General features: G+C 41.4%; 1 protein-coding gene across 1 annotated transcript; it reads right to left on the reverse strand.

Moving 5' to 3' along the window:
- Window positions 1-5,231: 5,231 nt before the first annotated feature.
- On the reverse strand, window positions 5,232-27,673 carry atp6v0a1b (ATPase H+ transporting V0 subunit a1b). The gene is made up of 21 exons (XM_070852401.1): window positions 27,557-27,673; window positions 27,266-27,344; window positions 26,571-26,668; window positions 26,318-26,446; window positions 26,123-26,205; window positions 25,168-25,294; window positions 24,895-24,977; window positions 24,137-24,230; window positions 23,089-23,301; window positions 21,775-21,925; window positions 20,575-20,714; window positions 20,315-20,478; window positions 19,579-19,669; window positions 18,927-19,045; window positions 18,073-18,289; window positions 16,901-17,008; window positions 15,739-15,846; window positions 14,303-14,320; window positions 12,093-12,210; window positions 11,776-11,947; window positions 5,232-5,677 (listed from the first exon to the last, which is right to left on the reverse strand). The coding sequence occupies exons 1-21, from the start codon at window positions 27,671-27,673 to the stop codon at window positions 5,584-5,586; spliced, it is 2,523 nt and encodes an 840-aa protein (XP_070708502.1). The 3' UTR covers window positions 5,232-5,583.

Here is a 27,673-nt window from a genome sequence, read left to right on the forward strand (position 1 = left end):
TTTCCGTTCAGGTTTTTCAAAATAAATGATTAATTGATGCAGTTTATTGTCGGCTGGGTAAAACAAGACGGCTCGAGAAGACATTGGTGTAACAGTAAGCACGGTCAACAAATAAAAAAATGTAATTACTTTTCGTAATATTGTAATTTATTCAAATATGTGGTACTGACCCACAATGCACGTGTTTTGTCTCCGTTAAGATAAGATAAGATGGACTTTACACGTTACAGCAGCAACAAAGGCAGGGGCAAGATAAGCAATAATAGAAAAAATAAGCAATAGTGGAAAAATTAATTACAATATTACAAAAATATAATTGCATTGCAAAAGCAGTAACTATAATTTGTTATGGTTCAGGTACTTTCCCCTCTTTTATAGGCCTATTGCAGCCTTTTAGGCCCATGTGAAACTGATAACATTTGGCAGCAAGTATCTACTAAACTTAAATATCATTAAATAGGATTATTTTATTTTGAAAATAACACACTTCTGGTATTGCTCAGGCTTCCTCTCGCAGCTTGACGCAGCTCAGTCACTGATTGTTTGTGTTTTTCAATGACTTCTGTTCGTTGCAGGTTGGCGCCCTCTACCGGCCACAGTGACGCAGTGCTGATGTCAGAACGATGCTCACTTCTCTGCGATGTCCTTAAGAAATGAATGAGTGACATTTTTACTGCACACATGAGATGTAACGTAACTATATTGACGCATAAGTTGGTGTCACTTCTACTACGACCAATTCATTATTGCCACACCGCCACTATTAATGTTATATGTTACATACTCTTGTCATAATCAGCCGTCCATTAGTGATCATTTTGTAAAGCACATGAGAGAAATGATAAAGGAGCCCACACTGTATATAGATAGCTACATTGTTCATTGTTCATCGAATGTGGCCTTTAGAAATTTGGTTGGAAAAGATACCAATGAAGCTTGCATGACATGCATTTGTTCTTAACTTTAACCACAATCTTCCCCCAACCTTAACTTTTCTGTAATGAACTTGGATGGAATTTAAATGATATTTGTTCACTTCCACTCAGACCCTGCTAGATCATCTATTGTACTTACCACTTGCCAATTTTGGACTTTTACCTGCTTGAACTGAGGCCCAGACTTCCGAATGCTGAATGTCAGATGGACACAAAGAGCATGTATTAAGTAGAAGCAGATCCGATTTTATTTCCTGTACTATAAAATAAGTCTTATTGCAGTGGCTAACAATAGTAAGAGTCATGTGTACATATTTATAATTCAATATGTAGTTATTTATATACAAGTTTCCTAATTTTTTGTTTTACAAATTCCATTGATAATGTTCCAGCCAAGTGCTCTGGTCTACCACTGGTCCACAGCACCTTCACCCGAACAGGTCACACGGTCGTGACCACAAAACAAATGAAATGCAAACTGTGTGGACTGTGCAGAAGACAGCACAGTAAACCAGCCACAGACTGAGCATGTTCACCATTCTTACTTGTGTGCAGCCAGCAGCCAGCTGCTCATCCTCACTCCTCCTCAGAAAGGGTGGTGTGATCCTCACAAACGCCTCCCCACTGCCCCTCGTCTGTTCACTTCTCTCTGCCTCTGAAACGTCTTCAACTCATTCTTCACAAACATGACTATATGCTCTCTTCAAGCAGCTGGAACAGAATATTACATAGATTTCACATTCAGCATCAGATTCATCTGTCATAGATGGAAAAAAAAAACCCCACAGATCCTGGATCAGAAGTGTAGCACTGACATTTGTGACTAACATTAGTTTGGAAGTTGTAAAAAAAACAACAAAACAAAGGTGCACACCTTGAATATGGTGTTCAGCTCTGTTTGATGCTGCTGGACAGAGTGACCACGAGGAAACACACACACACACACACACACACACACACACAGTTGCCCTGGTTACATGATGATGAAAAAGGGGGGCTGGCTCAGTGCATCAGTGGTGTTTGACTTCTAGGCTCTGACCTTTTCATTCCTCTAAGGGGACACCAAGCTCAGCACAGCAGAGCGTGCAGTCTAAACAAGGGGGGGGGGGGGGGGGCAGCAGATGCCTGGAGTTGAGTGCTGGATGGAGATGGGAATTATGAAATGCTGTATGAGCTGCAGCAGTGACAACACTGTGACGTGACACACTTTGTTAGCGCCATTTTGCTTAAATGGAGTCATTACTGTTTGACTGGTTGTACGTCTGGCGGAGTTTAGTTCCTTAGGTATTTGATGAACCTGTGTAGCCAAGGGTTTTTGTGTGCACATACACTTCAGCAAGTTATAAAATAAAGACACTTTCCCAGCAAAGCCACACAGCGGAGCATCTCACACACTACTTCCTGTCTCCTTCAAGATAGAAGTCTATTCAAGTCACAGGACTTTTCCTGAAGCCAAGCCTTAGTGGACTTTTAGCTTTTAGCTTCGCTTGGGCAATGAACAAACAAATAGTACGTTTAGTTTTCAGTTTTCAGCTTCACTAAACCGAATAAAAGACATGCTCATACTTTCATTTACTTTCATACTTGTTTCTTTAGAATATTGTGTCTCTTTGAATGCAGAGATCTTCAAATTAAAAGTCTAAACCACAAAAATGACAAGGCAGGATTAACTTGTCAGTTCCAGTGTTATTGTTCACCATCCTAGCTTCATCCCTCAGCACCACTGTGCATCGTTCTGTGATGTCTCAATAAGCACAGTGCACACAACAGACTATGGAGGCATCATTTAATGCCCATGGATCTGTGATGAACCAGTACAGGACTACAGTCCTGCCCCATATTCCCCATGTCTTAAATCATTTTCAACAGTGTGTCATTAGTTTGTGTTGGTTTCATTAAACACAACATTATTTTATGACTCTGCACCATGTGAGCACTGAGATAAAAAAGACTAGTTTTTGACACAGTGATACTCTATCAGACGGAGCAGCATGATTATACAGAATGAATGTTGTATTTTGGTGAAGCACAGCTGCCCAGACTTCATACAGAGAACTACTGTGTCAACAGAACAGGATATCAGAGTCAAAAAGGCAGCTTATTGACCACAGAGAAGCCCCAGATGAGGCTTTCATCACTTCTACAACCCTGCTCACCACCCTTAATACACATGTAGTCTGGACTGGGTCGACAACACTTGATTACCAGGAGGGTGTAATGTGAGCCACACACTAAATACACATGCACATCGTACATCCTTACCGTCCAAGTCCAGTTCCCTTCCTCACAGGAACTCTCATTCCCAGGTTGTCAAATGCTGATAGTTTGTCATGCCCCTTTAGCGTCTGCTAGCAAAGCACTAGGCCCTCTTTAGCGTCTGTATAGACCGTCAGAAGGACATTTTCTCAGAGGATTTCCTGATACTCGATCATCTTGCCCTCCAAACGCTGCTGGTTTCCGTGCCAGAAAAAACAAAGCAGCCCCAGAGCATCACAGGCAGGGTGTTCTTTTCATCGTCTGCCTCATTCTTTCTCCTCCACACATAAAATTGATCAATAGACCTGAAAAATTCAAGTTTTGTTTCATCACTCCACAGAACAGAACCCCCCCACCCCCCAAAAAAACGTATATAGTTTCCAGCTTATTGGAGCTGACTTGTACTTTTGGGTCAGTAGTCCTTCAGTGTTTAGTCTGCTCCTTACTGTAGAAAGTGAAACCTCAGTGTCTGCTGCCACCAAGTCTTGCTGCAGGTCTTCTGCAGTCACTCAAAGGTTTTTGGCCTCCTGCCTCCTCAGAAATCTGGTGGTAGTCATTGATAGCTTCCTCTTTCTGTCACGTCCAGGTAGTGCAGCCAGAGTTCCTTTAGCTTTTAACCTGTGAACTATGCTTCCAACAGATCCCTGAGGAACATTCAGTGCCTTTGGTGTCTTTTTCTATCCTTTTACTTGTGCAAAGCAATTATCTCCTCTCTTAACTCTTTGGACAGTTCTCTTGACTTCCCCGTATTTCTATGGATTTCTATATTTCTCACAGGACACAAGATGAATTCCCCGGTCTGGTTTATTATTGATCACAAACACATTACCTTACATATCACCACTGACCAACATCAGCTGCAGACTTTTGACAACAGAATGCAAATACAAATGAACTGAAACCCTCTCATGTTAACACACGGGTGTATTTTCTCAAGCGATTGTAAAAAAAAAAATAATGCCAATTAAATACAACATCATTAACTTAGATCAGATCAGGTCAGACTAACCAGACTGTTATCATGGATCCAAATTGCACACTTTGAAGCTTCACCTCATTCAACCCTTTAATGGGTGTGGTGACCTCATGGGACCTTTTGTTGGAAATACTGTGATTTACAAATGAAAGCTAAAAATGAGAAAGTGGTGTACATTTTTCAGAAACAAAAGAACCGAGAAGCTTGTGTCACTCTTTCACGAGTGACATTATTCCCCACATTTCTGTGATTTCACAAATTCTAGATATTTGAGACTAAATGCATTGGTTCAGTTCTGTTTTACAACAACGATTCACACAGAATTAGCACAGGGAAGTTATACATCACAGCAAAGAGGACACCATGTCACCATCTAATGACGGACAGCTCTGTTTTCTACTAAATATAACACTGCTTCATGGTGAGGGAGGAATAAATCGGCACATCCATTTGATTCATACATTGATTCTATGAATTGAAACAAAAACTGCGGCTTGTGGGTGTACTGTTCAAACACTGGGATGAATCACACTGCGTTGTAGTCATACAATAAATACACTTCCAACTCTTAACGGCACGTTAAAGGTGATTTCAATTCGAGCTTAAGCTCAACATACTGAAATAAGAGCCTGGAAATAGTGCCCCCTTTTCTACTACTTCAATCAAGAATCTCTTTTCAAATCACTTTTGAATAAAGAGTGGATTTAGAATCGAATTGGACATCCACGACACGGAAACGAATCGAATTGCGACACTACCAAAGATTCACGCCACTTGTTTTTCCGCTGCCTAACTGTTCCAAGCTGTACACGAGGTAGGCTGCCATCGCAGGACACAGGCTGGAAGTAGTTTATTTCAACTCTGGATTCTGGTTTTTGTCTGATAATACACCACCAAACCTCACAGACAAAACCTGTTTCTTAGCTGTAGGTGAGGCAGTTCCACTGTGGACTGTAGATGTGTATGGACAGTAAAAACAGAGATGTTTGGGTTCATCGTGGTCAGCAGTTGCCTCCTCTGACAGATATGGGGAGTCTGTGCTGTCACAAAGCACGGGGGGAAATAACTAGATCTACAAGGACAATGATGTCACCAAATGTATTCTGACTGGATGTCTTAGAGGGAAGGCTGATGGAGGGGATGTTATCGTAGCAGTGGTGAACAGACAGACTTCTGAGTACAGTGATCGCACTGTGTCGAAGCAATAGAAGCTACGGTATGAGTACAGCTCGGCACATGCACTGGAAAAACTCTTTTCAGGGACTACATTATAGCTCACATACAATCAGGGTTTCACTGATGACCACTAGAGTGTGTAGGAGGGCTGCACATGGGCTCATGCACACACACTAACAGGTACAGTACACAGAGGAGAGCAGGGGGGGGGCTGTGGACTCTGGAGGGGCCGAGACGCGATCACTCATCAAATCGTCCCTCCAGGATGCTCTCAAATGAGAAGGGGACAAACTTGAAGCCCTGGCCAGAGTAGAACTTGTTCTGGAACTCCACCCTGAAAAAGAAGGACAAGCAGTGGAGGAAGTGGTGGTGAGAACTGGGGTTTAACGACACTCTTAAATACATCCATGTGTACGATACGACACACCCGATATTAGCGTTTCCAGTTGAATGTAATTTTTCTCAGGGTGAAAATGAGGAAGCTCATTGTCAAGGTTAAATAATGTCAGTTAATTAAACATATCATGTGGAATAAAGTTTTTGATCCTTAGCAAGCAAACATTTAGCAGGTATAATATTGACATATTTATGTCCACCACCATAGTTAAGCATGCCATCTTAGCTACATAGCTAATATTTGATAATTAGCAAGTAAGTAAGTAAGTACAACTGAGGCTAATGCAAACGCCATTAGTTTTGCAGGTTTGATCATTAACGTAAGTTCTGGACAAATCAAAACCTGACAATGGAAGTGGTCGAACGTCCAACTGAGCAGCATGGCCGTCCCTAGAACCATGCCTCGGAAAAAACATTTAAAGAACGTCCCTGGAGTCTCATTAACTATGTTAGCATTGCTGCAAGAGGACAAAACAGGCTGACATCGCCGGGCCAATTTGCAAGTGCGATTTAGTCTAGAACCTTCGCAGGACGCAAATGAAAATGCCCGAACAGCTCCTCCGTACAGTCATCGTATCAAAGCCACCCCGTATTAGATTAAAGGCTGTGACTGGAATTCTACCTGAAGCTTTTGTGTCCACATAAAGAACTCCCACTAGTACAGGATGTTCCGCAGAGTACCGTTCCCATGTGTTGTCTTGGAGCTGAATTTCAGAGTCTACTTGTTATGTTGCGACTCGTACTATACTCTATAAATCTGTGCCACTCTCTAAGGCGACCTTATAAACCCTCATAAATACAACAGGATTCAACCGTAAAGAGTTTATGAGGGTTTACAAGTTGTAACTAGTGACTTTATTGATGGATAACAAATCATAAATCAAACTCAACTGACCTGTTATGAGACTGTAGATATTTAAACCCCTTACTAAAGACTTATTGACATATATAATTGGACATTTGGTGGATTATTGGGAAGTCAGAAACCCAGTACATGAGTTTTTATTTGGATGACCAATTCTGTTATTGCAAAATATAAAAGATAAAGATAAGTCAGAGTTTTAAAATGTTGTTATTAATGGCTTTTAAAGCAGTTAGGTGAGGTTCCTTATTGGAAAGTGGTGGCAAACTGGTTCATCCACTTCCTGAACATGACTGAATAAAACCTCAAATAAACTTTGTAGCTGCAGGGCAGAGCATGCCACTGGGGAAATGCAAGTGGAACTCTTTTCACATGTAAGAGCCCACTATACCCAGGCTCTATGTTCCACGGTGAACTGACCAGATGATTGGCAGTAAGCGAGTAGGAAGTTCCCTGGACTCTTTGCTTAATCTTAAGACATTCACACGCACAGAGATGACAGCAGTTTGTAGAAATGGACTGTGAGAATCAGTGGATGGGACATTTATGAGGAATTCAGTGTTATGGTCTGCACAACCTCAGATTGCTGTGTGACCAAATATGGCTGCTGAGAGCCAGAGCAGCCTGCCTCACACCTCCCTTCATATCTCTACCTATACAAACAGACTGCCTGCTCATTCAAGCCACACTAAAAATGAACCTTTTCAACAAATATATGCGATTTTGAGGTTTTTAAAGGGTTAATATCTTAAAATGAAAGTCATCCCACAGAGCTTTAGAATAATAAAGTTGTTAAGAATACACGATGAATTTTGACGCCGGTAATCATTTTCTCCGTGTGTATCGACTTTTAAAATGGCCGATATCGTATTCTGTAGTAATTAAGATGTTAACTAGTGCAAATTGTAAAACTAACTTTGAGGCTTTTCTGTGATCACTTTGCTGTGATTCACAAACCCTGACAACCTCTGATGTCTTCATTTAAGTGGAAAAAAACTGAGAGTGGATTTTCAGCTCCCCATGTTCCAGGCCTCGGTGGGCGAAGGGAGTGCCCAGGAATGTCTCCCAGCAGTGACGAATACTTAGCGTGCTGGAACCGCGGCAGGGCAACGCTCAGAGAGAGGAGACAAATGAGAGATCCTCTCATCTACCTCTCCACACAGCTCTGGAAGTGGAAAAAATGTGTGTACGCAACACACACTACATTCTGGTGTGCGTGCGCGCGTGTGTGTGTGTGTGTGTGTGTGTTTGTGCAGATAACTCATCAGCACGTGTGTGTGAAGAGTGGGCAGCGGAGCAGAGGGTCCAGGCTCACTGCTCTTTGGTTGGAACACGACTATTTCCATTCACCCTCCCGTGTGAGAAACATACCCCTACTCTTTTTAACCTTAGCAGAGACCTGTTGGGCCGACACACTGCTGCAATTAGCAAAGTGCCTCACATTCATGCAGTTACACACACTGGAGCCTGAAAGCTGGCCAATACAGCACAGCCTCTTTCTGTGGGTCACTGGGAGTGTGGGCATTCACTTACGCTAGGAAAGATCATTGATAGACGGCTGAGGCACTGAGCCGATCACCCCTGTACAAGCACTACTTTTGAAGCTAATAAAAATATTGTATTTAAGGGTTATTCTTCATATTGTTCTTTGCAGTCTTGAACAGGACAAAAAACCAACGGCGTGTTAGTCCGACTTCCCTACTCTGTCTGTGGCTCTCCTCGTCTTCCTACTGAAAATATAAAACTTTAACCTCTAAAGACCTGGCGTACACATGCGTGGACATCACATTTTGGGTTATATTACCATAGTAGTTAATTCTGCTTAGCTGGGGCCGTATGGACATGGATGTGGGCAAAATTGTTGATATTTCATATTGTTTTTTGCACCGTGATTTTCAAAACATGTTCAAAATATGTTTCGTATGTGTTCTAAATACATGCAAAAGCAGTCAGGAAAAAAAAACTGCTATGTTCAGGGTGGAAATAAAGAGTTTTGCCGATTGTCCACATATGTGCTTCTCTAAAACTACACCATGTAAAAAGATGATGCTTAGGTTTTATACTTATCAGGGTCCAATAAGCCCAAATAGCAAGGAGAAATAAAAAATGCATATCAAACAAGAGCTCTGGCCTTAAGAGGTTAAGAACAGCTCAGATATATATATATATATATATATCATCATCTTTTTATTATCATCTTTTTTAAATGACTGCTCAAAGTAGTTTTAAACACGTGTAAATGTGCATTTGTTGGGGACTATTTTCAGTGCTGGATTAATTCATGTGTGGCGCTCTGGTGAGTATCTGGGGCAGTAGGATGGTGTATGTGGGACTGAGTCAAAACAAACTAAAATGTGTGTGTTCGTGGTAATGAAGGAGCATCTCATCGAGTGCGACAGTGTGACCAACTGATCTGTGAGCTCTATGGAACAGAGGACTAAAACCACTGAGTGTCAGTGGGTATTTATGACAGACTCACTATTATGAGGCCCCCTCTGATCATCATTAGACATTACAAGCGCAGCCAAAATGTGGACTTCATTATGAGACAACTTGTGAATGTCAATGAGTGTTTATGATAGGCTCACTGCCAACACACTCAGTGGGTGTTTGTGCTGTTCAGACTGCCTCTTTGGCATTTTTAGAATCCTGAAATCTTTTGTCAGGTGTGGGTTGTGTCTTGTAACTTCTCACCTTGTGATGAGCTCAGGCTTTCACTTGCACCCATTGTATACTGTGTAGAATTCTGACATACAGTAGATACTGTTACTGCTGTGAGTGTTTCCTGTGCTGTTTGCTCCTTTTTCCTCTCCTGTCTAAAGCTCCTCCCACGTCTTTTACACATGATTAGTCTTGAATTCCTGATTTGGGTGAGCCCAAAAAGGCCCTTGGCTTCATTTGCAGAGATAAAAGACAGCTGCGCTCATATTTGAGAGATGATCAGATCACTTTTCACTAGTCTGTAGGAACAACAGACAGACAGCTTCTGTCTGAAGTCTACTTACAACAAGCAGCCCTGAGAGCAGCAGTTAAACATTAGTACTACACCTCTGTCCAACAAAAACACACCTTCCCTCCCTCTTTGTTTATCCACCTCATAACCATGACGTAAGGCTCTGTAGTAATGGTAGATGGCAAGACCCAGATAGGAAGGATTAAAGAAAATAAACGTGTTGCTTTCACTTAACAGATTTAAAAGGAGTCAAATGGAAATACAGCAGCGTATCTTCTAATCTCGACTGTACTGCACGACACACAAGCCAACGATAAATGGGTGGCCACTGAGCCACCGAACTCTGCTTCAACATACATAAATAAAGGGTATCGGAGCATTTTGAGTTGTGAGGGTCATTATCAATCTCATGTCGCGAGCCTTTGTTTAATCTCTACACAGACCGAAATGTAAAATCTTATGTTTTCTATCAAGAGAACTTTTATCTATTATTTCATTTATATGTATTACATATCACAGGGCTTCTGTCATTTCAGTGTATTACCATGAATTTTGTTATAGACATCCACAGTCCTCGGACAATGATCCTTAATCTTTCTGACCTTTAATAACACGTAGCACTATCACAATACACTTTGGTCTGCGACAAGAAAAACTCCGTTTCACAGAAACTTTGCTGAGGATAATCACAGGCTTATTCACCAAAATTACAAAAAAACATGAACTCATTTTGACATACTGTCTACATACCACTCGAAGTAATACAAATATGAATATGCATAGTTTGGAATTTAGATGGATCGACTCTGTCACTTATGGAGCTACTTTTATTTTCTTTTAATTTGACACATAGAACTATCTGTGTGTGAATACGTTCCTGGATGCAAAAAATGATGTTCTCTGCATGGAAAGGAATGTTTCTCTCTTGGGACACTCAACATTTATTATCCTCCACCTCCACAACACTGCCTCCTCATACTGAGGTTCTCAGAGGAGGAGAACACTGTCATTGAAAATCCCATCTATTAAAACCATCACCCATTGATATGATTTATGACAACAGCTGTTACCTTCTAACAACTTATAATAACTCCTAACTATAATAAATACCTGTTAATGCACAAGTGTAATTCCAGGGCTGTATCTCACAATGGTAAACAGGAGTGTGGTGCTGTTCGTTTGAACTCCCTATATGTGAGTTACTCTGGTGCAGGGTGGATCAGCAGGGTGGAGGTAGTGCTAGGAGGCGATGGAGCTGGAGGGTGTGAGGTTATCTGTCCCGTTCGCTCGGTTTAGTAAACAACTTTTGGCTGGGAATGCTTCATTTTGCTTGCATTCCTCATGCGCATATAAAACTGAAGAAGTGCAGCTGAAGCAGAGATAGCTGGAGCAAGTGGTGGACAGTGGGTGCATGTTTTCTATCAACGTGGAAGTCATTGTATAGCTACACCCTTTCTGCACATGCTCTGTGCATGTACTGTAGGCTGTATATATGTGGGTAATTCCTATATATATATATATATACACTACTCACAAAAAGTTAGGGATATTCAACTTTCAGGTGAAATTTATGGAAAATGGAAAACGCGACAGTGATATTATATCATGAAAGTAGGACATTTAAGTAGAAGCATGCAATGGTCATTTCTTCATCTTAAACAATGTATTTGAAGAAAATCTAACAACAGTGGTAGGTATACCACAACAAAACATGTCAGTGTCTCAATAAATTGGGATGTGGCCAAAGGACGTCCACTCCTCTCCTTTCTGTGACTCTTCCAGTCTCTGTATCACTGTTCCAACCTCCTGATGACACTCTGTCTCTGACTTCCTGTTTGAAGCCTCCAGTGTTGAGGTGCTGCTGATCAACTGTTAGGTGTCGTCTTGGTCTCATGATGTCAGAATGTGAACAGCAGGATGAGGAGGACTGTTTAAATACCAATTCTAACTGAAGCAGGAAATGTATTGGTGGATTCATGGATCAAACCTGTTGTGAATGTTGCTGTTAAGCTTCTTGTTAGAGAACAGCAACTTGTGCAGAAAGTACTGAGACACTGAACAGTTGGACATGTGCATTCAAAGGTTTAGAGAAGGTCACATTAAGTTCACCTGGAAAGGTTAGAATGCATTTTAGGTTCATCCTGAAATTTCACCTGAAAGCTGAATATCCCTGACTTTTTGTGAGTAGTGTATATATCATTAATCTGTGTGTGTGTCTCACCAGTGCAGACGCAGGGCGTGCAGGAAGGCCGACAGCCCCTCCATGATGAGCAAGATGGCAACAGTGAGGGTGGCAAAGGCTGAGAAGATGATGGACAGCCCGAAGAAGCCGCCCCCGCTCCGAGAGGACAGACCCAGATGCATCACCATGGTCCAGAGCACCTCCGACAGCTCTGCACACACAGGGACAAAAGCGAGACTGACACCGATATATATGCCAAGCATCTTTGAATGGAACCAATGTACCTTCTGCGTATAGTCAGACAGGGTACTGAAAGGGTATATAGAAATATTTTACAGATGGATAATCAAACTCACGTGCATGAGCCAGGCTGAGGGCCCAGAGGCGCAGGTAGGAGGCAGTGTTGGAGATGCATCCCAAACAGTACTCTATGGTATGGATGGCCTGGTGGACAGCTACGTCACCAAAGTCAAACTGTGGTGGAAACACAGGATGGTTAGCCACACAGTGTGGTTATAGTAAAAGAATTATGCTGCTTTTCATGTTTTTAATATTTGTTATTTTTGGTGGGTTTTTTTGTTGTTGTTTCTTAATTACTAAATACTTTTACATGCACACAAGAAACCAGGTTACTCAGAGAAATCGGGTGAGCAGAAAGCCGCGCAATGCATTAAGTACATGCACTGTTGTACCCTGGTTACTATAGCTCCATGTGTACATGCATCATAGTAACACGACCTTGCTCAAGGTCACCTCAGTGATGGTAGTGAGAGGAAAAGCGCTGCTCTTTCACTTATCCAAAGGTTGAAATGAACATATCTGTTGAGTGAAGCCTTTACTGGGACTACTGGCATTGTGTGTTTTTGTCCTAATCTATGTCATGCGATGTTTTCATTGTCTAAATATAGAAGTAAGAGTTTTAAGTACATTTTTTTTTTTTTCAACATATTGACTGTAATAGTGAAGATCACTGGAAAAAAAGACTCAAACGACATCCTTACTAATATCATAGCTATCAAGTGAAAAGTGTAAAACAAACACTCCTTTCTGCTTAACACAGATGGCAGTAACATGGGTCTACAATTCCAAATGTGGCCAATAATAACAACTGTACTGTCAGTATGGAAAGAAAGGGCTTGGAATGGAATCATCTTAATGAGTAGCTCCTTTGACTTTTGACCTCTGCCTGAGCCTTTCGCTCTGATCAGGCAGGAAAAAAAAAAGAGCAAAGACATCTGGCTTGTTTGAGTTTGTTCCTTCTTTTTTCCCCCAGCAGGATCCCAGCTCAGGGACTTGTTTGTATATTGTAAAGTGAACAGAGTTCCTCCGTTCTCTCCTTCCTGGAGCAAGAGTAGCCTTTCCTGTATGAAGCGGGCGGGGAGGGGGAAACATGGGAGTATATTACTCTGCATTGCTCTTGTTAGGTTTGGCTTTGTGCTGCTCTGGTTTCCTCTTTCCATGCTTTGCTTTTGACCTGTGAAATAGGGTTCATGGAAGCAGCACTCATTGTTCCCATTCAAAGGGTCTCCACAAGTGGCTAATGAAAACAACACCGGCTAAAATGCCGTAATGGAAAAATACATGAAGGCAAGTAGCTCTGATTGGAAATGTTGTGACCTAACATTTGACTTCACAACATGCTTTGACTAAGACTGACAGTTTTAACTTGGACTTGTGAATATTTTAACCTGGAATTGTGTTTTGACTCAGTCAGATAAAGTAATTAAATGAGCTTCAGTCAAACCAGAAACAATGAAACACAATGTAGAAAATATGATGGAAATATTGAATTTCTGCTTGTTTCATGTACGACGCATGAAACATCCACCATAGCCAGGCGTGAAAACTCAGGGATTTTACATGCAAAATGAAAACAGGTGGATAGAAACACTCTTTATCATCACCTGATTTGACACAGTGACCGTCATAAAAAGGAAAAATGCTTTGTAACAAGGTCCTGGCACAAGACAACGGTATTGTTAAGAATATTCACTGGACTCATGCTCAACCGTGATTTGGGCTTGGGCTTGACTCGATCTCGAAACTGCTCATACTTGGATTTCCCCTGATTCTACTTCAGTGTTTCAGCTCTACTAAAGGGCACACTTCAAAAATATCCCACATAACAAGTCATCAGGTCTCTCATTGAGTCTCAGTTTTGTGTGCTCAAGATAGTTTCACTATCTTAAACACTTAAACACTAGCAAACTAGTCAAAGTTATTCTGCCTTGTCTCAACAAATGACATTTGCCATAAGAAGAATCTTGCTAACAATGAAATACTGCACAGAAAAACAAATGTCAGCAGTTTTTTGCAGTTGAAAATCAGTGTCTGACTAAGTGAGCTGCAGCGTGACTTTTCACGGTTTCTGCCATAAAGACAAACACACACCTTTACAGTCATACACATAAACATGCCTCTTACTGGGAGTTGGGCAGCATCAGCGTACAGGAGGTTTAGACAGATCAACCAGAGCTCAAAGAAAGAACACTTGGTACTAAAGGCACAAACAGATCAGGCAAAGACAGCATCCAGGCATGCAACTGTAAGAAACTCAGCATCTTACCGGCTCTTCCTCTGCGTGCTTGAAAGTAAGCAGAGTTCCAAGGTTAGTGGAAGGGTTCAGGAGCTGCATCAACCCAGGAGGTTCCATTCTTACATTCAGATCCTTGTTTTGCAGCTTATTTTACTCTCAGATTTCTCTTAATACAATACTCTCATGCCATATGGATTAGAAAGTCATAGGTTACTGTAATTAATACAAATTAAGTGTTTATCTTGTAATATAATATTCCTTCTTTGTCATCTTTGCTAAGCCACAGCAGAATGACACATTACACCCACATGCCATTGCAAAGGATGAAGATAAGACACACAAAGTGAATCAGACTGCCTTGTACTCACTTCATCTGAACTTCAGAATGTGTGTGTGTTTGCACAGAACAAGGCTGGTTTCTTACAGTATCGTCATGTTACAAAGGTGTCGCTTCCCAGCCAGTACGGGCAGGAGGAAACATCAGAGTAGCACCATAACTTGTTCAACATACTTATATATGCCATGTGAGTGTGGGCAGAGTGTAACTCCTGTCTTTAAAGATGTGGACGTGGCCAGGTTCATGTCTCACTTTGGGACTGTGCAGAACTCTTAAGCACACTTTGAACGAAGGTGCTGGTCTTATCTAATAACTGATTAGACTACTCACGACAATGCATTATTAAACCCATTAACCCTCCTACGTGGAATAGTGATCTCATTATTTTATAGATATGGAATGTGTTATCACAAAAGAAACACTCTGGGGTGGTGTTTTCAGATATTCCACTTGCTGGTTCTCATGAAAAACCACCTCGCTGTTTATGTTTCTGAAATGGAAGATCCATCCCTTATCTGCTACGGTCCATCCCCGCCCTGCCTTTCTGTCTGCACACTGTTGTGCCCCAACTTTGTTTTACTACTCAGGAGACATGACTCTGATATGAAGGCACAACAGGCAGTAAAGCAACGGTGAGTAAGAACAGGCTGAGAGAGAAGATGTCGAATGAGTTGGGTTTTTTTAATAAGTAAGTAATTTAATAAGCTTTTGACCGAGTAAAGCCGGATCTACTGGAACTACACTGCGCTGAACTAACCTATGATCATCACTGAACTAATATAACTGATTATAACGCTAACTACATGTTTTTTAGTGAGCCCAAATAGAAGCGATTGTAGTGCAACACAAGACACCATTTAGGGGTTTAAATGGCATTTACAACACACCAGAGAAAAAAACCTTTTTGTAATGAAACTTTCAAATCAAACACAATGAAGCTGATGTCAAAGCCAAGTAAGATCGGGGTTACTATGGGCCTGGAAAAATGGAAAACTAATTTGTTCATTTCCAGACCATAAAATAGAATCAGTGAATGTCTTACTGAGAGCACAGAGACCATAGGCAGTCGTTAGAGCGCGGTAAGACTCTGGTATCTAATCTGGCCTTTGGTGATATCTCATAGGCTCACCTCATCTCCTTCTTCTGAGTGCTGGGAGAGCTGGTCGTGATCCATGATGCCAGCCTCGTCCTCTGTGGGTCCGTTGCCCACCCGCACCCCTCCGAACTTCTGCGTGCCCTGTTGGGTGAGCCCGGTGCATGATGAGGACACACCTGTTTGCTCTAAAGATTGCTCTAGATTCTCAGCAGGGGTTTCTTCCCTCGTCTGGGACTAGATACAAAAGCCACAAGAGCTGTGTCTAGCTTAAAGCAAGCCTTGGGTTGAACGCTTTATTCCTAATTTACTTGTGTTTTTTGAAGTAAAAGTGGGCACCCAGCACTGAAAGTGAAAGCTCTCATTCCAAAATCGAATACTCTTGGCTAGTAAAAACATTATTTTACAAACCAAACCAGTATTACAGCATTAGAATAGGGTAACCAATCATTTATTGGAGGGCAAAATACTGTCACTGGTTGAGTTAAACCTCAAGAAACTTGTAACAGTAAAACTTTAAATAGCAAAGTGGAAACTCTGGTCTACATATTACTAAAATGAACTGTTTTTAATGTCCTGTTGAGTCATCGGGCTGCCATCAAGAGATTTCTGACTCTGCCACCCGTGTTTCTATCTGTGTTCTAATGTTCATTAATGCCTTTTGACTCGTTCTTATCAGTGTGATCAAGCTTTGCTGATCCAGCCTGGCACTTCTCTTACTCTGCCAATATTTGCAACATTATAAAATGTAATGTAAAACATACTAAATAATAAAAGACTGACACTAAAACTAACTCAAAATCAGGTGCCACATTTTACACTGACTAACAAAGTCATCATGCATTTCTTTGAGGTATAAGACAACCAGTGAGAGCAATGAGAGCTGCTTCGCCAGGTGTTGTATAACCAATAACTTTATCAAATTCACAGGTAGAAAAAATGATAATACAAGAAGCATATTATCAGTTGCAAGGGTGCCCTCATTCTGTGAAGTATTTCCAAATTATTCCCCCAAATAGGAGCATTTCCAAGGCAGACTTTAAGCATTTTTCATGGCAACACAACCAACCACATTACACAATACAATGTGCATTGAAATGAATGGCAGAATAGGAGTGAAAAAAAGGTTATAGCAAAAGTTATACTTATTATTCATCAAAAGTGGCAGTATATGATAGGTGGGGTCGGAATCACATACCAGGTGCTTTTTCCACAAGTGCTGACGCCGAAGCACCATAGTTTTCACAATCAGCATACAGGGTACACATGCAAGGGCAATCAGCACCAACAAAACCTGGATCCCCATCTACAGATTCAAACAGACAGAAGTTAACAAAGCTTATAGGTACTTTTTTATAGCTATTTGTTGCTTTCTTCAAACAACATGTTTATCTGAGGACAAATCAGACGCATCTGGAAACAAAGAGTGAAAGCTGACTGCTACCTAGTGCCTATACTAACCAAGTTTTCAAACACTAACAATGGCAAATGTAGGTAAGTTGTTAATCTGAGCGGCTGTGGTCCTCTGAGATGAAACAAGCTCTTCACAAGAGCTGGGTGATAGAAACAGTATCGACTTTAAACGATGATGTACCAGCAGCCAATCACATAACAGAAGCAAAGCTATTTCTAACCAATGTCAAGAGCAGACAATAATCCAATCATCCAAAAACAGGGTGGGCGACTTCCTGTTTGGAGGTGGGAAGTTAACAATAGGTTCTTCATCCTCTTTTAACACCAGCACACATTGTTTGTAAATGCTACAGCAGTTCTCACCAACTTTAGCTGAAGCACTCAAAAACTTTCAAGTGTTTTCAAACTGTATATTTAAAAGCCTTCAGGGATGAGTGGTTGGTTTGAGAAACGTACATATGGTAGAAAAGTGTAGAAAAGCATAGGGAACAGTCTCCCATGCAATTAATATAATTGGATCTTCTCCACTGCATGGGGAAAAAATGTTGTGATAAAATGTTTGCCCAGCTACATCTCTTGACAAAGATAACTAGATGGAAAACTCCCCCAAACTAAGGAGACCTTGCAGGTAACGAGCTCCAAAATAACATTTCCCTCTGGCGCTATATAGGCAGAATGTTTTTAAACTAACATTTTCTGCTTCATTTCACGTCCAATGTTCTAGAGCCAAGAAATTAAAAAGCCATTAATGTCCTGATACTTTGCGACTGTAGTAAATGGTACTAAAGCAGTTTGAAAGACTGCTGGTTGGACTGAATAACGTGAGTTCAAGCCCTACGGAAGTATAGATAGAAAACGCCTGCCATCTGTCTGTCAGGATTCCATTATGCTAGTCTGTGAGGGAGGGGGAGGACAGGAAGCTAGGAGAGGCAGAGGGGTGGGTGAGGCAGGGAGCACCTGGCCAGCATAGAGGGGCTTGTTTGTGGGGTCGTTGTAGTTGAACAGACACATGTTGATGAAGTGGATGAGCAGGCTGGGAGCGTGCTGGGAGGTGGAGGCGTCGTAGGCTGTCCACTTGTAGAAGACGAGCAGGACGAGGTAGCCAAACAGGCTCGACATGAAGACGATCTCTGGAATGAAGCCCAGGAAGATGTTCAGCGATTTCTTGAAGTACCTGCAGTGCAGTGAAGCCAAAGGAGATTCTGTAATAACTCTGCTAGTAACCTGATGCAGCCTAACAAACCCGATTAATATGTTTCAATAGCAGGATACGGAGAGAGTTTCCAACCAGGGTGCTTTTGTCATTATACTCCTATTATACTTATTAAATCGGAGTCATACCTCAAATCCAACCACACGTCATTCAACCTGCAGCTTGAATCAGTCACACTTTTTTCAGTATCGACAGTAATCCTGGTTATTGCTGTCTGTATATCTGTAATTCCAGAGCAATGAGGAACTGCTGGATGACTTTTCATGGTGCAGAATCACCAAAATGTAAACGCATCATCTTAAAAAACTTTCTGGTCACGTCAACCTAAAGCATGATGAAATTTCAAAATCTCAAAACATTTCCATCCCTAATGGAATTAAGAAGAAAAAACATCTTCTCATACAGCTGGTGTTAGGACATGCATAGGACGACGCTCAGTCACTTCAAAAGGTTTGTGCCAAATTGTTCAGATATGGTTGGATATATGGTGCACTGAAGCCAGCTTATTGTGAAAATTACAGATATGTTATGCCTATAAGCCTGTAAACTAAAAAAAAAGGTGTTCATTTTCATCATTAGTGTTGAGTTTAGCACTTACAGGTGGTTGAAGAGACTGAGAGACACTCCAAACAGCATGTGGATGACGCCCAGGACCACAGACATCTTCATCTTGAATGAGTTTAGGAAGGTCAGCTTGTTGGTAGCAACATTCCAGATCTGCACAGATGACAAAACAAGGTCAAATGTGTGAGACCTTACTAACGTTAAAACATTTCATCAGGAACTCTATGCTACTTGCTCCTTTTTGCTCAAACTTTTGGTCATTTAGCCAATTGGCTCCTCCTGAAGACGACTTTACACTGTAGCTTTTGACAAACGTCACTCAAACAGGGCAAATAGGGCATTTGTTGGGGACTATTTTCAGTGGCACATTAATCTATGTGCGTTAATGGTAATGAAGGAACATGTCACCCAGTGTGGCACGGCGATGTGTTTTTCATAGTTTTTGGACTCTGGTACAGAAATATAATACATATCAAGCATTGATACACACACACACAATACTTGTTAGTAGATACATTCAGTATCAGCTTGTTTCATTGTTACTTTAACTTTCTTTTCCTACAACTTGTACAACACAGAATACTGCCAGCACATAAGTCTGCAAGACGCAGGTGAAGTTAGCACCGAGGACAGAAAATAACTGTCAGCTATTTATTTTTGTTCTTTAGTGAGTGTACTGGTTTTACCGGGTCGATTCCGAGTGGATACGGTCCGTTGAAAACACCAGGAACAGCAGGGTCTAACTGTAGAGCTGCATTTCCTTCAAGTGTCTCAATCCTAGCACAGACCAGTAGGAAATTAATGAATGTATTAAAATGAAGCAGTTTATTTACATGCTATGGGCAACATATGGTACATGAAACAACCACAGACAGTATCGTAGAAAGAAAAATGAGAAATCACAGGAGTGTTAACAATATGTTACTCTATATGAGGGTTACTATAGTTACCATAAAGACATGAGGACTCTCTGAAAGAAAGAAAATATACATATGTACTATCCATCTATTATCTATGCCACTTATCCATAAGGGTCGTGGGGGGGGGGCTGGAGCCAATCCCAGCTGACGCTGGGCAAGAGCAACATCCTGGACTGTTCACCAGTCAAGCACTGGGCTGACACATTGAGACAGGCAACCATTCACACTCACATTCACCCCTACACCACCCATTAACCAAACCTGCATGTCTGGACTGTGGGAGGAAGCTGGAGAGAACCCACGCAAGCACAAGAAGAAGAACATGCACACTCCACACAGAAAAGCCCCAGTCAGCTGGCTGTGAGGTATCCATGGCGCTCGACTTCAACTTACTACTGATTTAAGAAACTAGATTAACTGGAAGAAAACATTAAGGATGAAAACCAAGGATGGGGAACGTCTCAGACTGTACGAGTCCACAAAGAGTTGGTGGCTGACTTACGACCAGTTGGCTCCTTTGGGGCCGAACATGGGTCTAACGCTCCATCCAGAGCCGAACATGTTGAGTGACTTGGAGAAGCAGTCGTTGTAAATGATGCCAGTGTAGATGGAGAAGACCCCCATCAGCAGGATGATATAGCGACCAGCGAACACCATGTTGAACATCTACAGTGACACACAACAGCTTAGAAATGTCACACATTGTGCGTTTCTAATGTACTGTGAGGTTGAACTGTAAACCCTGTTTATGTTTTACTGTACCTCGTTGTCACTCTTCTGGGCCAAGAGGCGACTCTCACGGATGACCAGGTAAAGGGCAGCACAGGTCATCAACACCCCATGACCCATGTCACCAAACATCACCGCAAACAGGAAGGGAAAGGTAATGATGGTGTACGGAGCTGCGATGGGTGACACACAGGAGGGGAGCATCACACAACAAGACTGACGTCAGGTATCAGCCACTTTTCACTGCTGACATTTCTGAGCTGCAAAAACCTGCAGATGTTTTGACAGCTGAAGGACATCACTTCTTTTTGGCCAAGAATAGACTTTTAAGCATGAAGAAGTTGCATTTATCAGCAGATTGTGATCATGATATTGAATTCTTTTTTATTAATAACAATAACAAAAATCCTATTTTAGAAATGATGAAAATTACTGAAATGTGTAGCAGAAATTGTAGAGAATTGCAATTATACATAGTTTACGATGAGAGAAAAAGACATTTTTGGGGGGAAGAAGATTTAGATTGAAGCCCCCAATGTCTTTATTATGCTTGCCAACTAAAACAAAAGAATTGCTATATAATGGGGGAAGGTGGAGAACCTGTCATGTCATACTCATACCCATCTGCTGCTGTCACGTTCTCTTTTTTAACACATATGCAGTATTCATTCACAAATGACTTCCAATAAATTCTAGGTTGTCACTAACAATGAAACTTAAATTCCAGGAAGATGTTTCCACATTAAACGCTTACCAGGACATAGAGGGATTATGATTTTAGCTGCTGAGAGAAGCTGAATAATGGACGAAATTGAATGAAAACAGTAGTGCTGCTCAAGAAAAGAAACTGAGAGCGGCAGGGGAATGAGGAAATTAGAAATTAAGGTTTGTCGCTAAGCCTATTCCAAATAAAAGCCTGTGTTGTCTCTCTGGAGTTGAGGTCAATAAAGGCCCCGACCACTTTTTGAGAAGTTACATTGCAAAACATCCACAAAATGACCACAGAGTTGAACCCGGTAATTAGTTTTGCATTGGTGAAGGGGAATAACACGGGGTCTTGACAAACTGCTGACAATGCATTTAATTTCATACATTAAAGCCATAGAGATTTCAGAAAGCAAAGTTCCATATTGTCTTTGAAAGAAGACCTTTTTGCTGCTGAACTACGACCCTATCTTTATTCCAAGTAAGAAACAATATGAATGGTAATCAATTCAAATATTCCTGTATGACCTGGATTGATTTCCCGGTAGTTCCCAATGCCATAGGCATCAACGATGTTCTGGAAGCCTGACGTGAACTTGTTGGTCTTGTTGAAGGTAGGTGGAGTTTGCTTGGTCTGCATCCTGTTGAGGATGGAGGGGACTGTTGAGCCGCTCCTTTCCTGTCAAAAAAAGCCCTCACTTATCAGCCCCATTTTGCCCATGCTGTAAGACCAGATGACCCCTACACGACCTCGTGACTTATAGAGGATTCATGTCTTAAGCTCCAAGTGAATTGAATACATAGAAATGCTTTGCGTTTGTCTTGGCTTTGGTGCTTATAATACTCAAAATAGCGTGCTACCGCTTCAATTACAACAGCTTAACAGGCACCTGTGAGCACAGTATGGGTGTGAACTAGTGGGGGGGGGGACTAGCGGTTACCTACTGCTTAGCTCCATCTGTGACCTCGGTATAACACACATTACTCTGTGATTCAAACCACAAGCTCGTACAGGCGGTGCTGAAGTTACAAGACGAACTTTTGCTGTTTTCAGTTTTGACAGTCTGGTTCTTTGCCATCACCACATCTGTGAAAGACTGCTAACGTCAGCTAAACCTTTTTCTTTTCTATTCTGCAGGATGGGGTGAGAGCTGGTCTTGAAATAATATGAATACTAATGTTAGCAAGCTGGGCTCCTAGTTTCACCGTTCCAAGTGGTATACAAACCTTATCATCCCTAAACTACACGGTGTAACATTCTTGAGTTTGAAGTCCATTATTGATGCCAGAAATGACCACTCACAGGATCAAGGCCGAGAAATGTTGTTTCCACAATTACAGTTTTATCCTCTTTTGAAATATGCACTCTAACATAGCAGCAACCCTTTCAGTGACCTGTGTCTGAACTGCTACTGTGCATATAATCAATACACTTTTTCCTTTGTTTCATCACAGAATGAGAAAAGCCAGAGCATACCAGTGTAAGTGTGTTATAATATTGCACTGTTTAGAAGCAGCAAACTCATTCCAACATAAAATGTATTACAACTAATGAGCATGGAGCACCAGTCCACAGCAACAGAAACCATAGGCACAGACAGCTTAGCGTGAATCAATAGAGTCGTCATCTGTCTAAAATTGCTGGTATAACAGCAAACCCAAATCAAAGTATGAGATTGGTCAATCTAAAAAGACATTTTTACAAAGTCACTACAAGGTGCTTGCATTATTGCCTAATAGAAATAAATATGAGATACTTTATTCTATACTACACTTCAAAAACACTAACAGGAAAATGATTACACGATCAGAGTAAGGACATAACCAAAAAACCAAACTCACCGTCCCTCTGCGCAGAGCGAATTGGATGGAGTCCAGGTCCGAGACGGGACACCACACCTCAGCAATCAGACACTTCTGGGTGACATCTATGTTGCAGAGGTTGAGTGTGTGGTAGATGGCCTTCATCTTCCTCACCTTGATGAACCACACCCGCATGGTCTTGGAGGCGGCCTGCAGGACTCGCTGACGGTGGTCCTCTGTTTGGTTTAGCACCTACAGTTGCAGTGTGGAGAGATTTATTTTAGAGTGTAGATGCCAGGTCCGCTCACCACTGGATGTTCGAATGGCGTCGGCCCTTGGTGTTGTTTAAGGCTGACCTGCGGTGAGGTGTGATGACTACAATCGAAAGCCACAGTGTTCTTACTTGAATAAATTATTATTTCTTCACTTTCCATTTGTTGTGTTGTGTGTGTGTGTGTGTGTGTGTGTGGTGACAACACTGCTTACTGTGCTGGCTCTCATAAGTCATGTCCGTGCACAGAATTAGATTTTCTGTATAAACCTGAGTAAAATGCTCTATTGTAGTGGAGTGTGACACATTGTATGTGGTTGGCAGGCTCAGACTAGAGCAGACCTCTCAAGCAGAACCAAGCCATTTTTCCAGGCTTAATAAGGGCAAACTTTGGGGAACCACAACACTATGGGACAGGACAAAGGTCTGTCACAGATAAGAACTAATGCACAAGAAAACACCCACCTACATTATGAGGGCTTTTGGAATTTTATAGGAAATACTTTAAATCAAGGAAAACTGAACACAGACATCCTGTTTTGCAAGGTTTCTGATAAATTTCTTGTTGTTCAGTGAGCAGCATTGTAACAAGGAGTACAAAGACACATTGAAAGAATTATAATTTTTTTTCAAAAAAAGTGCACTGCTAATGGTGATGTAGCTTGTACAATAGACAGGCTTTAGGCCAAGGTCAACCACCTCTGTGGAACTTGACTCTCTTCACTCTATTTTCATTTTATGAACCCTTTTGATTTATCTAATGTACGTGTAATGCTGCGAAAGTGAAGTAAACAATCAGTATAGTAACAAGAGTACCATCTGGAGGTCATCAATGCGGCTGTTGACTCCAGCCAGCATCTCCTTCCTCTCCTGTGGCGTCTCTGGACATGGGTATAGTGAGGCACGAAACCTGGAAAAACACATTCACCAGCAGAGTCAACTGGCAGCGTGCAACATTTACTTTACTCCTTGTTTCCATCCGGTTCCCCTCTTTCTCACTTGTGTTCATACTGCACAGACAATGCGTGGTTCTTGCACGGTTGAGCAGGGAGAGGGTTTTACTTAACGAGCACAATTTGTTTTTGAAAAGCCCTCCGTTGATTTAGTATTGCACTTCCTTTAATGACCACTCAACGTTAGCGCCAAGAAAAAACTGACTGCACTACACTTTTTATTTCTATTCAAAAACCTTTCTGTCAAAGTACACAATATTTTTTCCATAGTTAAATGGCTAAATGGAACCCAGGCTTGTCCGCTATTTTCTACTGTCCACGATGGTACCATGTCCACTCTTTACTTGCCAGGAAGAACAGCATTCTTATGGATCTCTCCGTAGTTAAACATCGTCCTCTCATGTTAACCCTACTAAACTTTATATAACCTGTGAACATGTGAGTCATTTTTACTCTTATAACTATCATATAATGACATCAGGAATATACCTCATAAATGCCTAAACCCAACCTTCTGTCCACAAATCGGTATTTTTGTAGGAAAACACAAACAGGAAGAACAACAGAGTATACAGTATATACAGTAAGTATACTTCCAGTGTCTTCCTCTGTGACACTCACCCCTCACAGATCTTCTTCACCCTGTTCTTCAGCTGGTCACCTTGGAAGAAGATGATGAACACTGATTTGTGGACTTGGTCTCCCTGTTGGAAATTGGAGAAGTTGTTAGAAAACCTACACTCACTTGCACAACTCACATTATGAAACAAATTATCTCTAATATGTAAAAATGTCAGTTATTACATATTATACATGTGTATGACTGATTTTTCTATGTGTCTTTATACTTTCGCTCCTTCATAGTCTCTATGATTGTTTCTTATGTATGCTGACCGTGGCGGGGTCCTCCAGAGGGTCCTCAATCTCTGCCTTCCTTAAGAAGACGTTACCACGACACACCCTCCACAGCATCCTCTCAAAGGTTGGAATCCTCTCCCTGCTGATTACTCCAGCTACAAATCTGCACAGGCAAAACATGCAATTGCTCAGGGTAGGCAACACAAAAGAGAACAAACCACAGTGTGTACATTGTCGGCCATCTGAGTGGCAAAAGTTTACATGAAAATATTAAAGATTCTCAATGTAGTCTCAGACTTTTGGAGCCCATTGTGCATACATACATGGAAATACTGAACCTAGCAGGCCAGCGAGGGTAACTAGTTTGTGTAGCTAACACACAGGTTTTATTTTTCAGTATGTAGCAAGGGCAAGAGGTTCCATTATATTGGCTTTGTCCTCTGTAGCAACAATAACTAAATAATTTCCATAAAACATTTTGCAATGTTTTCAAAGTTTCTTTGCTTGAATGGCATGTTTAATTCAGCAGTTTAATTAAAATTGATTTTTTTCTAACAAAGTTGAATTATTCCTTGAAGACACACGGATATTGAAGGTACCCTGTGGACTACATATATGTCTTTACGAGTGGGTCCCTGTTTTGTTTGTATCATGCACAACGGTGCACATGCATGCGTGTGAAGCAAAATACATTCCTGCCAATGGTTTCACCTTATTTCACTAATCTACACGCAGTTATTCACCAAAATATGTGGCAATGCACTATTTGTCATTTTCCATTACTGGCAAATAATGGTTTAGCATCACAGTTGGACAATAAATCTGAAGAAATATTTTCAATTAAATCACTTAACTAATTAGTCAAGACAATCTTTTGACTGCACATTTATTTAGTTGGTAACATGCTACTGACCACCAAAATATGTATTATGCAAACTATATTAATTTATATCAACTGGGCAAGAGATTAAAAGTGTCCATTGTGCTTTACCCCAGCCTGAGTGGGGCCCCGCGGCCCCCTTCACTGCCTTCCATCAGGGCTGATGATTCCTCAAGCAGGTTGGGGTCCTCCATCTGTCAAAGACATTAGGAAGACCTTAGTTACCTGATTTATGGAAGCACATCAATTATCTATTGTGCTTCTGGGTGTATGGTGCTTTTCTCTGAGTGAGTGACGTCATCAAACCTCATCAAAGAACTGCTGTGTTCGACGGAGGATGTGTTTGAGCTCTGTCAGTTCCAAGAAGTTCTTCTTCAGGGCTTCCTGGTTGGTGTTGATCTCCTTCAGTTCGTTCTCCAGCTTCTCAAAGGTGGCCTGTCAGTCACAATCAGCATACATACGAGTGCTGTGGATTTATTGCTGATAGGTTTGATTGTTTCTCAAACAAACCACCTGTAGTTAAAGGGCTGATAAGGTGCAATACATAAAATCTGATTACCTCTAGATCTATCATGTCCCTGGGAAAAGGCACCTCTGGATTTTCTCCAGTGTCCACAGTTGGAATATTAGCTTTCTTGATTTCCTTCTCCACAAACCCTGTTCAGCAGAGAAAATCCATGATTCAATACCACAACAGTGTAAAATTAAGTTCTTGAAAAAACCCAACTTGACATATAATAATATAGAAATTAAAACTAGAGATGCGCATTTCAAGCAAAAATACTATTCGATAGTCACTGTGATAATCTTTGAATCTTATTCAAAGACTATTCAAATGGTACACCCCCCCGCACACAATCACACACATGCACACCGGCACTGCTGCCAGATTGTTCTTGTTCAAACGTCGCTACATTGTTGTTTTTATTATCGGCCAATTTTTTCAGCTTTATTTCTGAAACACGTATTACTTGGGGCAGAATTTCACGTTTGAATTAGAAGTAGTTTGAATTAGCAGATGATTTGATCACTGCCCACAACATCTTCTGTCCACACAGAACACAGCAGGAGGTGAGAGAGAGCTGGTATAAGAGCTAAGCTAACCCAGCTTGTACTTCAGGCTGCTTCTAGCTGATGTTACGTCGCATGCAGATTGGCTGTAGGTATCTGACAGGAGCAACAGAGGACCAGGAACTGAAGCTGAACTGAAGTATAGGTAGGAAGTACATTGTGTACATTTGTCTCATTACTCACTCAGTTTCCTGTCCATCTCCTCACATCTCCTCACTTCATTCACAAACTTGCGCTGGAACACGTTGACGTCTGGATTCAGCTGTGGGTGGAAAACAGTTTTTAAAAAAAATTAGAATTATGGATATTTGGCTAAGATACAAGGTCACTATTACCCAGGGAATTAACTGCATATTCATTCATCTTTTATCACATGTAACGTCATATGAAAGACAGGAAATGAGTGACATGAGTGATGTCTTCTCCGGCCACTTCTGCACTCAGGAGTTCTGCCATGAGACCGTTCACACTCACGTCTCTGAATTGGACCATGCCCAGTTCTCCCAGCTCACTGACACAGCAGTAGGCTGCCTCTGACTGAAGAAAGAGCTGGGCGAGGGTCATCTCCTCGCTCCTGAACAGCTCCCCCAT

Source organism: Pempheris klunzingeri, chromosome 20 (genome assembly GCF_042242105.1).
Source record: "Pempheris klunzingeri isolate RE-2024b chromosome 20, fPemKlu1.hap1, whole genome shotgun sequence".
Classification (NCBI taxonomy): Eukaryota; Metazoa; Chordata; class Actinopteri; order Acropomatiformes; family Pempheridae; genus Pempheris; species Pempheris klunzingeri.